Genomic DNA, 12726 nt, shown 5'->3' with positions numbered 1-12726 from the left:
TTGCAGACCGTCATATCTGCACCAAATTACTGATGCTTATTTAACAGGCAGTAGTTACTCTGTGTGCAGCAGTTTATGCAGCGTGTAGTGTGTATTTAGCCTACAGTTGCTAAAGATTTATTCAAAAGTATTGTTAAAAATTTATTCAATTTCTCACTTCCTATAATTTTCTTCTACAGGGCCTGTCCTTCATATGCTGTCAGTCTCAAACACAGGGTGCCTATTTAAATCAACTCCTTGGGAGCATTATTCGACACTATTTTGGACGATTTCTCCCTTTTTCTCCGACTGTGCCTGGTACTGGACAGCATCCTATGCTGACTGCTTTATGCAGTTCCATTACAGCCCCACAGATGCTCCGTCTACGGAAGACCACTTTGCATGTCATAAGGTAAGGACTAGTGAAGTAAAAAACATCACTTATTCAGATTTCAGAAATAGCTAATTAGAGAGGGAATGCCTCTGTTTTCTTCACAGTTAACTGATAGTGTGGCTGTAGGAAGAGCCTGTGATTTGCTGGGCAGGGAGCAAAGGAAGGACAGCATGTATACATCAGGAGAGTAAAATTGGAAAGACTTGTGAGACAGTAATTAAGGATAAAGGTTCTAGGCCATAAGAAAAACTATTGCATGAGGTCACATGAAAAGGAAGTAATTTTCTAGAAGAATTACATTCCAATATGCATCATCATACATTTGTGTCTCAGACTGTATTTAGGGTCACAGAGGTGTAGTGCTTATAGCTGCCACAGTTACCTGTGCATGGAGGGGCCTCATTGCTCTGTAAGTGTCAGGGTATACACAGGTGTGCCAGCTACCCAGGGGAAATGGAAAACTGAGGCTGTGGGAAGAGGAAGACATAGAGGCAGGGAGACGGTACTTGTTTGCTGTGCTGTCACTGCTCACACAATGTCAACAGCAGCTATAAATCTGTGTCCCTGCTGCTGAAAGGTTGAAGCTTTGTTTTATATACTGCAGAACAGTGAACAATTCATACTTTTTGTCTGTGTTGGGAAAGAAATTAAACCCCATCGAATGCAAGGTGATTGCTTATATCCAAGGTAATTGGATTTTTATTTGTTAAAGAGTGTGTATACCTATTGATTAGAAAAATAATTTCAGAGTTGATCTTGAGTAAATATAATAGGCAATCCTGTAAGTAAAGTCTGTATTGTCACATATTAGAGGAGTGAATTAAGATTTCACAATCTTAGTTCTGACATGTTTTTAACTTATGTATACTCAAACTTTGTCACCTTAATTAAGTTAGTTTTGAATGTGTGCATGCATGTGTGAACATTGAGATTGATAGTGGAAAGAAAGTTCCAAAGCTGTAATGGCACTTGGTGATTTTTAAGATGTGAAACATTCCTTAGGGATCTGGGAAGAATGTAGAAGAAGTGAGCAACACTGATTTGCAAACTGTTAGGTGGTCAGGAAGCAGTTGCTGGGTCTGTAAACAAATAGGTACAGAGTTTTCTGGCCACTTTGCCATATGGAAGCTAGTCAATATATTGCTGCCACACAGAGGAAATGGAACCACACCTTCAGGAGTGTATTATGTCAGAGCTACAATAAAAGAGCTAAAATAAAGCACCCCACTTTTAGTGGAAGGGCACCCCAAAAAAAATGTGGGAAATTTTCAGAGTAATTAATGGGATAGAAGATTTTAGAGTTGCTAATATTAAAGTAAGACCACATAATGTAAGAAATATGGAAGTAAAGTTGTTACAGCTTTCATTTGCCTAGTCACACACATAGCTTCAGTGCTCTGAAGCTGTCCAATGCAGTACCCAGAGCTCTGAAAGTCAGGTTCCATTTGAAAGGTGTAAGAGCACCCCTTACTGAGTTTTAACAATGATGCTGGTTTTTTAATTGATGCATTGCTCAGTAAACATGCATGCCTTGTTTGAGTAGATAACAGTAACTAATATTAAATATCTAAAAAGCTTTTTTCGAAGGTTTTTGGAGTGTTCTTGCTGACTAATGAACCAATCTTGTGTTCTTTTCACCTGCACTCTTCTGTCTGGAATGCTTCAATTTAAACATATTGTCTTCAGATTTCATTAATTGATGTTAAACCAACAGTAGTTTGTATTCTTGTATTCTTTTGTGGAAAAACAACAAATCAAGGTGTTTAAATTGGAACACTCCCTTTGTGCGATGTTAAAATTTGCTCCTATTGCAGATCAACCTTTTATCTTTATGCCAGATTTTATACTGGAGATGATTGTGTTAATTCTGTCAGAGCAAAAGCAGTCATTGCTGTCCCGTTACAACATAGTGTTGTCAAAAATAAAATAACAGTACCAGTATAACAGCAGAGCTGTTACCACAAGTTGGACTGTGAATTTACAAAAGCACAAAAGCTCAATAACATAGTTGAATAACAGCTGCATTATGGATGTTGGTTTAGGATCTTAGAATCTCAGCTCCTTCATTTATTCAACTCTGATGCTGCCTTTGTATTTGAAATTTTATAGTCACACTTGGCTTTTTAACTGTAATTATGATAGCTCTTATTTCTCAGTTCCCTCTCACCAGAAGTCAGAAGGCATCACTGTCCTCTGACAAACTGGGAGTCGTTGCTAAGACTAAGACAAATAGAATCCATTATTTGAGCCCAGATAAAGATAGAAATCTATGTAATAGGCCTCCTGCTGAAATATTACAGTTATTTTAAGGTATATGGTGCTTGCACTGAATGGAAAAACCACCAAATTATAGACTTTGTTCTGGTTTGCTTTGTCTTCTCAGTGAAAACTACATGCAGTTCAAAGGCAATGCTCCACCTCCTCGCTTGGCCTCCGTTCTTGCTTTCATTCTTGAAGTACTTCAGAGAACCCAGAGCACTGAACTATGTGACATTGAATTAGTTCTCCCATCTGTGTTGAAATGCATGGTATTGGTTAATGAGCTACAAGGTGAGCTGTTTGTTTGCTTTAAGTACATCTCTCCACACCTGTAGGATGTTTTTACTGCTGAGCATCTTTCATCCCAGTATTTAAGACTCTCAGATGAGGTGAATAAGATCATCTGGCCAGCTAAACTGGACAAGTTTTTTTGTTTTTTTTTTCATTGACTGGTCTGGGACTTCTCTCTTTGAGGCAGAGAAGTCCTGCTGTGTTTTGCTCTCTGATGAACCAATCAATTTCTCAGGAATCTGAAGAGCATTTCCTTTCTCCCTGTCCTTCTCATCTAGACTTGGCAACTGTGGAAGTTTTCTTCGACCTAAAACTTTGATACCAAATAAGACTGGCATGTGTTCTCCCCATAGATGTATTATAAATGGATTAAAAGTAGCATGTTGCTCTCCAAAGGCATCTTTGAGTCTTCTTTCTTCTTTTAGTATGCTTTGTTTCATAGCAAGAACTTCTTTATTTTTAGCTTCTTAAAAAATGAAGCACTCTGTTCACCCTATCATTATATAATGAATGTGCATAAGCTGCTAGTAGAGGCATTAAGCAAAATTGGGATTCACTTCTGACTTCTCCTGGGAATTTTCTCTAATAAAGTACTTTTTGATTCTGGTCTATAACAGTTTCAAGGACAAGATGTGCTTAGGAAATTAGCTGAATCATCACACAACTTTCTTCCCTCTTTTACCATTACGGCCATAACTGCTGGAAGCTGAGAGGACTCACCTTGCAATGGGCTGGGGATTAGAATGGGCTGGAAGTGTTGTGCTGCTGTAGCCACCAGCTCACTGCCTGCCTGGACAGGCCTCTGCTACACCCTTCTAGAAAAGTCCTTGCAGCCCAGTTCCACCTTTATAAAGGAAGAGCTGTATCTTCCAACTTGAGTATTTATTTAAAAACGATTATTAATAAAATAATGAAGGGTTGTTTGTTTGTTTGTTTCCCTTAAAAACAAGTTAGGGTGGATTTCAGAAAAATATTCACCATTGAAAGTACTAGATCTACGTAACTTAGGGCAGGATATAATGCTATGACTACCTTTCTTTTAAATAAATAGGAATGATTAAAGAATATAAACAGAACTTACATTTAAATAAAATCTCTATTTCCAATAAGTGTGTATCTCTTTACTTTTACTTAAAAAGACCATTGTGTACTTAAAAATCTGCATGTTTAAAGGATAATAGTGGTGAAAATAAGACTTTTGCATAAATCTGTGACTCATTCTGTTCTTTATAGCCAATCTAACTGCTTTCACAGCAATTTCACTTGCATCAAAGTATAATGAAACCTTTTCTTCTCATTTAAAAATTTTAGTCTTCATGAAAGACATTCTCCAGATGGTCAGTTCAAGAGCTCTGTGTGAATCTTGTGATTTTTTTCTTTTACAGTTAAAAAAATATCTACAGACATTGTACAGAACATGGTAGAAGGCTGCCAAGCAGGGTCAGGAGGAGAACATGCCACCCAGCTGACTTCTGTATTTAGGTAACCAGAAAATATGCCAATTGGCAGCGAAGCTACTGCAAGCCAATTGACAGCAAACATGTTTTTTTTAAATAGATAACTATCCTTAACATACTGCATTGTTGTTTGTTTATGGTATTTAAGTAATGGTACTTTTGGCACTAGTTTTGAACACAGCTTGGCCAGAAAACCAGAGTTAAAAAATAGAAGGGGGAAACATACCTACTTTCTTATGGATGAGGTACTGTTTTCAAAGATATATAGTAGGGAGGTATGTTGCTGCTGCAATGGGAAAAACTCCTCAGAAATGGTGACGGTCAGTGTTAGGTGCTGTGAAAGATGTGGGTGCCTAATTTGAAGTGCATATAATGGAGATCGAATCTTCATATAGCAAACTTAGCTTTTTTATTTGCTTTTACGACAATGATAGATTATTGTAATGTAAATTATGCTTATTCCATACTTATGCAAAATGAATCCTGTTTCTAACATGGATACAGTAGAAGAACTGCATGACCTGACACCTGAAGACATTCTGCAATCCTTAAGCACTGCTGCTGTATTAGGTCAGGTCTAGATGAAAGCTTCAGAGAGACTCTTCAAAATAAGAATGGATGTTTGTAGGCATGCCAGTCTGTACCTGATTCGTCACCTCCATGGGATGTGTCATCCCTAGGGTGTTACTTCTGATTTGAATGTAATCTGTGATCTTGTAAGACCTCAAACCCTCAGGAAGGCAAATGAGTGTGCTTCCATCCTGCTGTCTACCCTGCTGAAGGTCCAGTGGAGCCTTACAAGAAATGCCAATGTTATTTCTGCAAATTTGAATCTAGAACTCTTGTTCATCTTTTTTCCTTACAAATATTATTTATTAAATAATAAATACATGTTTTAGTTTTGCATTCAGACACATTACAAAGTGCAGTGCTTCAGAACAAGTCATCCCTGGTGTAACAGCAGCAGAATCTGCCAATTTGCTTAAAAATAAACGTGTGGGATTTTTAACATTAGGCTTCAAAAGCATGTCTTCGTTTAAACAAAGTATCCCAAGTAGTGTACTCCAGTGTAACAATATGAAAATTGTCATGCAGCTAGATTGCTTGTTCTGATTAGACTCTTCAGTTGTTCTTGGCATGTTCTCTGCATCTAGTTTTGACCCTGCATTAAATGCCTCTGTGTCCCCCTCAGGCAGTTTATCCAGGATTATACCGCTGTCTATGATCACCGGGTTTTCAGCATACTAGAAACAGTGGCAGTCTTGGATCAGATGTTAGTTACCAGCCTGATTCCCACAATCACACAGTCTCTGAAGGATTTGGAGTACAAACAAGGTCTTGGAAGAAATGCTGCACAGAGGTTTGATTTTTATTTAATTTTGGTTTTCGACAATGAGCAGCAGAGGTTTATTCTCTTGAAAAAAAGCAGTTTTACGACAGCAGCACAGATAATGAGTAATTTTTTAAGGGTGTTCAACCAGAAATCTGCCTTAACTCAAGCCTTTTGTGGTTTTAAGCCATCTATATTTGCTAAATATTTCCAGAGATGTTTTGATACGAGGGTCTGCACACCCCAGCAGAATTTATGTGAAGCACATTGCCTCTGCTCGCTCCACTGTATGTTGCAAAATAGAATAAAGAATTCCTGCCCCAAATAATTTTCCTATCAGTCCCTGTTTTAGAGGACTTAATGGGTCATATGTAAAATTATGGTATATTCAAGTATGGCCCTCTATAACGCAGCTGTCTCCTTTGAGCCATCTATAACGCAGCTGTCTCCTTTGAGAACACACGCAGGATCACTCTCGAGGAGAAAAGGCAACGCAAAAAGAACCATGTCTTGCAGAATACACCATCTAAGGAGTCTTTCTGCTGTGCCTTTTGCAATCAGATATGACTGTCTCGTATTGGCCTCATAAGCCACCAGCGTGCCTGTAGCAAATGTGGATAGAGCCTTCCCAAATCTTCATTCGTGAAGCCTGGCCATGAATGTATTTCATAGCCAATTTTTTTTTTGTTGTTAAATTCTGTTATTATGGTAAAATTCATCCCACAATCTATAAAATACTGAAGGAATGCAGGTTGCTTTAGCTTCCTGAAATATATGCTTGGAGATTACTGATTACAATTTTTTTAGCCTCATCACTTAAAACTGTGTATTATCTAATCTGTTGTCAATGTTTTGTGTTAATAATTCGTATTTGTAATATGCTCCATGACGCAGCAGTCTGAGGTGATCCATGAGCATTTTATTGTAAGAACACTAATACCTGATTTTCTCTCTTCAGTCCTGGCCACTAAATAACATTATATTAATATATTCTGTGCAATTACTGTAGACAAGGAAGTGCAAACCCAGGTATATATATAAGAAGCAAAGTTCAGAAGTTGCATTATAGTGGTGATGTCCAGTGTTGTTATTGCAGGGAACTAGTATGAAAACTTCAGTTTTGTTTGCTCAAGTTGATATTTCATGACAAGAATACGTAATTAGAAAATACCTAAATGTCAGAGACAGTACCTTAACAATAATTATATTGTCTAGGTTGGAGAGTATTAGAATGAACTTAAGGTGAAAAGTCTCATCAACACATATGCACTCTTCTGGAAAATCCACTTGAGTGACAGTTCCCTTCTGAATTCCAGGTTTATTTTAAAACAGTCGTTGTCCTTGGTTGAGGATGTTGGTCTAAATATGTGTTAGTGCCAGCCTGCACCTTAGTGCCAGTGGCTCACATCACTGTGCTGTGGTGTGAGTCAGAAATTTCTTAGGCAGAAATGAGAGGGCAAACATAATGAAGTCTGAATGCTAATCTCATCTAAGCCTTTTAAAATGAAGAATTTCTATTTCACAGCAGTTTACTAAACAAGTAGACTTCTAGGCATCTTCACTACTCTTCTAGTCATGAGCAATGCAATTCTTATCCTTCTTCCAATCTGTCCATAGTAAAAAATTCAAAGCAAACAAAACAGTTGAATAGGTGGGGGGTAGCTCCCATGTTTTAATATCCCGATATGTAAACAATGATTTTGGGAATTATGTGCTTTTACTCCTAGGATGTGTGAGATTGTTTAAGTAATGTGTTACATTCTTTTGGTTTGTTTTGTTGTTTTTTTTTCTCAACAGAGAAGCCTATAAAAGACTCTTATCTTACCTCGCAGAGGCTGGACAAAATGAGATACAAAAACTGGAAAATGAGACAGATGAGTAGTGTGCTAGTGATTAATTCTTTCCTCTTGGATGTTGTGACACTGTCAATACCTAAAACTATACTCTATGACACAGTAGACAAGTTCTTTATCTTACAATGGAAATACATTTATCAATTTTGTGGTTGTTTTTTTTCCCCAATTTATGTATTAATTTTAAAAATTTCTGTGGTATTTAATAGTGTCATGCATCTGAAGATTAACTCAATATACTGATGGATGGTGACTGAAAGATACAGCTAATTTATTACATATTTAAATGCCTGTATGAACAGAGCCTCTATTGCAACATACAAGACAGGATTTCAAAGAATTAATTTCACAACTCAGTTCACATTGAGACCTGTCCCTCTTAACAGTGTACTTTCAAAAATCTTGTTCAGTCTGTCCATAAGAAAATCTTAACTTTGTACTTCCTAATTTATTATTTTAGCAGAATAAGAAAAACCTGTGCTCTCTAGTACTGAACTTGTTGAATGCAGTGTATTCACTGGGAGTTCTGCCAGTATGATGATGTTGATGTTCTGCCAGTATAGTGTTATTAAGAGAGAGCTTGTGCTTATGTTGCACAGAATGTATATAGTTGTCTTAACCTTCCACCTGTATTAAAACATTTAAGTCTTTCAGATTCCAATGTAAAATCTCTCTGTTGTCTTTGTGGGTAATATAAGAAAAGGTAGGTTCAGATTTCCCATTCTCTCCCTTTTCAATACTATGTTCTTAAAATTAATTCATAATTTCCAGGGATCCTATGATCTTTTCATTAGCCATGACACTGTTAATTATCCACTTAACTTAGACTAAGTGTGAGGGAAAAAGAAGAGAGGATAAACTTCTAATGGAAATTATCATCATTTGATCATAGGCTAGTCATTATTCCTGTTTGCCTGAAAAGTTGGATTTTCAACTGTTTTGCTGTGTTATTGATCTTTCTGGGATGGATCTAGCTCTGTAACTTTTTCTACATTTTTCTTCTCTAAAGTTCTCAGGGAACTTTTATTAATGGCTGTGGTATCCACATTTTTTCACTTCCCTAGATAATCAGTATTTCTGAAACTACTTACTGGACTTTGAGAGTGGTAAATCTGCCCTTCATGGCAACACTGGTGAACAGGCTCTTACTTTTAAAGTTACTCACATTTTAACTTTACAGTGTTAATGGGAAGGAAAGATTATTTTTGTGTCTAATAGCTCCACAAAAATCCCTAAAATCTTGTTCAGAACCGCTCCTCTTTCGTTACAGTAATCTTATCAAGTTGAACTAGATAATCTTCTTGCCTAAATCGGCTATCGGTACTTCAGATAATGCAGTAACTAAAAGCCTCTTTAGGCTACTTAATAGTGCAGAACATAGAGGTTCTTTTCATTATGAAAGTGACTTACTGAATTTGCATTGTAGCTTCTTGTAAGCTTCTGTACCTGGGAGGAGCTTTATTCATCTCAGGAGGACTGTGCTGCTAAAATGCTTTTTCCTTAAAAAAAAAAATACACTCCCCCCCAAAGAGAGATTGAGGTATCTTTGAGTCCTACCACTCAGTAGATTACAGAACAAATGTCTTACTGTAGTATTACTTCCTGAAAGTAAAAACTGTGACTTTTAAAGGATGGAGCAGATATTATAACAAAGCATTTAATGATGTGTTTAGCAGGTTGTTAAAGACATATTTAATACTATCTCTAGTGGTTGGAAGTTTCTGAAAAAGCAACAGGACTTTATGTAAATGCACAGCAGCTCCTGGTGCATGAGAAACTAATTTAAACAGTTTGGAAATTATCATTCTTCTCTGTCACAAAGTTAATGTGAGCAGAAATACTGCATTTTGCATCATATTCATCAACCACTGCCAAATGGGCAATCTGGTTTGGTCTACTTATTTGGTATGGACATTTGCAGATGTGACTGATAGTTCTGATAATATTAATGAGAGGAAGGCTTGCAGAGTGCTAGACTAGACTGACTTACCAAGCATACACCAAAGCAACAATCCAAAACCAATTAGGAGGAAAGAAGAAAATCCCGATTTTAAGTACAATATAGATTTTAAGTACATTCAGGCTTCTGTGTCCTCTCACAGGCTTGGAGCAACACCATTCCTAACAACCCTACCGGGGTCCTTCCTTCATCCTCTTCTTTCCAGCCAGGGCCTGCCCACATATGCTGCTGCAGAAGGCAGTGCTGATCATCAACCTGCTGTCTCACAGAAGCATTCAGTATTAGCAAAGGGCTGAAAGGCAAAGCACTGTTGGGTGCAAGACAGTGCGTTAGAGACTGCTTTGGTCTGAGTTAAAGTCAGATCTGATGTGCCAAAGCCACACGCTGCAGGTGAGCAGGCTGACTGTACTAAGAGGTCACCAATCCAGACAGCTTTATATTGCCACAGCTTTGATCCTAAAGTGTCACCATGAAGTGGCAGCCTGATTTCTGCTTTTATAGGCTCTTCCTTTGGCCTGCATTTTTGTAGCACTAGGGCAGCATTTTACTTTTCGGAAGGAAAGGGTCTCTCACAGTATGTTGTCTAAAAGTAACACTGCTTGCAAGGACAGACATTTACTGCAGTTGTAAATTCTGCAACTGATGGAGAAGAGATGCTGAAAATAAAGTTGTAGCCAGAGTACCTAGTTCAGAGAAATTTCAGCATTCAAACTCTTCCATATAATGAAAAGCTAGGGGCATTAAGCCATTTTGAATGTTGTCATGGTTTAAGCCCAGCCAACAGCCAAGCACCATGCAGTCACTCACTCACTCCCCCACCAGTGGGACTGGGGAGAGAATTGAGAGTGTGAAAGGTAGAAAACTCATGGGTTGAGATAAAAGACTGTTTATTAGGAAAAGCTGAAGCTGTGCACACAAGCAGAGCAAAACAAGAAATTAATTCAGTCCTTCCCATGGGCAGGCAGGTGTTCAGCCATCTCCAGGAGAGCAGGGCCCCATCACATGTAACAGTTACTTGGGAAGACAAATGCCATCACTCCAAATGTTCCCCTCTTCTTCCCCCTACTCTATATACTGAGCATGATGTCATATGGTATGGAATATCCCTTTGGTCAGTGGGGGTCATCTGTCCCAGCTGTGTCTGCTCCCAGCCTCCCAAGCATTCCCAGTTTCCTCACCAGCATGGCAGTATGAGAAGCAGAAAAGGCCTTAGCTCTGTGTAAGCCCTGCTCAACAGTAATAAAAACATCTCTATATTATCAACCCTGTGTTCAGCACAAATCCAAAACACAGTCCCATACCAGCCACTGTGAAAAAAATTAACTCTACCCCAGCCAAAATTAGCAGAAATCTTAATCAGTTACTCGTAACTATGGGATTGCTGTTTGTCAGTGGAGTTTTAACAAAATATTTAATTTCAGTAAGCTTTTTTTCCCCAAGCCTGGTGCATGGTCTGTGACCAGTGTCTCTCTGCTGACAGGAGACCTGTCTGAAGGACAGTGGACATGAGCCTTGTGAGCATTTTCTTTGCTGATCTCATTGGCCAGAGCACTGTTCCAGATAAAAGAGGACTACTATACCCTTTTCTTTCTGCAATATATAAAACTGAGATCTGAATAGACAGTATTTCATTTTTATATTTTTCCTATTCCAGAATTCAGGATACCAATCACCTCTGACCCATTATCATCCTTGTGCTATGAAACAGATGTCCAGCATATTATGAACAATGGCAGACAGAGAGAAGTCTGGCTTATCTTCCCTTTAGTAACCTTAAAATGAGAACATAAAAAAAGACACCTTCTGTTCAGAATTCACATGCAACTTCCATTAGTCCCACAAAGTTGTACCTCTATTTTATAAGAATTCCTCATGTGTTATTGTTATTAAAGAGCAGAAACACGGTAATTTAAGTTACTCCTTGCTTTCATTTTCAATGACAAAAAAAACAGAGATGGAGAAGGCACTTGTTTCAATAAAATAGCTTCTGAAATAGAAAAATTCACACCTTTTATGCTGGAATAAGAGCAGCAGGCCTATAGAAAGAATAAGGTTCTGCATATCTGTTGTAATTGCACAGAAGAGGAGCTGCCAATAGCATGCACTGCTTGGCCATTTAAGGAACTCTGATAACTGTCCACTTAAATGCAACGTATTTCCCTCGGGAAACAGAAAAGAGGTTTTATTGTGCTCTGGTTTTCCTTCTTTCAGTAGCTTTTGAAAATTATGTATGCAATGGGTATTTTCAGTTTAATCATATTTTAGAATTTCTAACTATTATTTAAAACTCAAATTCAGTGTAATCAGCCCATCTGTTAGCAATGGTTATAAAATTATGTTGAAGATTAAAAATCTGATGCAGTGTCAATATGTCCTAGCATAATTAAGCTTGTTTTATGATGAATGACTAGGATATGGCTTTTGCCTATTTGAGCAGCTTTAAAATGGTAAATCTTTTGCAGGCTTAATATATAAAGTGTGAAGGTATGTATAGAACAACAAAAAAAATTGTAAAAACTCAGACCCTGTATTCATAGATGTGGTATTTTTACAGGCCTTTGGAAATGTCAGCAGAGTAATTCCATGTCACAAACAACTTCACTGCATCTTCCTGTCCATCAAACACCATCTTGAATCTACCCTCCTCCTTGTAGAATGACACCAAAACAGGCATTAAAAATGCAAGCTTAAATTTCTTATTTGTTTTAGAAAGGCCCAGCATGACCTGCATAGGCACTGGTGGAAAAATTAGCACAGCATTCACTTACATGAATTGAGGGTATTGCTAAAAATACTTACTCTGTTCTTCAGTACTTGAAGCATTGCAACGTTAACATTTTAAGCATTTTAATTCTGGCATTACTGTGAAACAGCTATATATAATCATCTCTATTGGAAAACTATTCTTTATGTGGACACTTTATCCCTCTGTAACATGTCCTTGGGGGGGTAAGGGAAATCCATTTTGCAAAAATAAAACTACATAAGCCCTTTATATGGTCTATGTGCTAAACTTCCTGCAAAGTTTCCCTCCCCTACAAACTCTGCCTGCAGATGAAGTGTTTTAACCTTGCCCTCTTAATTTATTCTACATTCTAATTTTCAATAAACAGATGCCGCCTCTTTTCGCGCTTGTTTCCACATTGTTCCACATTCTGCCTGTGTTGTTTCTGCATGTGTGAATATTCAATTATCTCTTTCTC

The 12726-nt window shown here is 37.7% G+C and overlaps 1 protein-coding gene across 3 annotated transcripts in view; it reads left to right on the top strand.

The window, feature by feature from the left end:
• Positions 1-9629, top strand: part of MMS22L (MMS22 like, DNA repair protein) — a 98027-nt gene extending 88398 nt beyond the window's left edge. For all 3 annotated transcript variants that reach the window (XM_051778163.1, XM_051778160.1, XM_051778162.1), the window contains exons 21-25: positions 180-391; positions 2757-2923; positions 4309-4405; positions 5573-5740; positions 7508-9629. In XM_051778163.1, coding sequence (XP_051634123.1) covers positions 180-391; positions 2757-2923; positions 4309-4405; positions 5573-5740; positions 7508-7592 — 729 coding nt within the window. In that variant the 3' untranslated portion in view covers positions 7593-9629. The remainder of the gene's footprint in view (positions 1-179; positions 392-2756; positions 2924-4308; positions 4406-5572; positions 5741-7507) is intronic.
• Positions 9630-12726: the final 3097 nt, after the last annotated feature.

Source organism: Manacus candei, unplaced genomic scaffold, assembly GCF_025592945.1.
Source record: "Manacus candei isolate 608988 ecotype Guabito, Panama unplaced genomic scaffold, ASM2559294v1 h1tg000011l, whole genome shotgun sequence".
NCBI classification, from domain to species: Eukaryota; Metazoa; Chordata; class Aves; order Passeriformes; family Pipridae; genus Manacus; species Manacus candei.
Note: the sequence above shows the minus strand (reverse complement) of the source record. Positions and strands in the feature narration are given on the sequence as shown.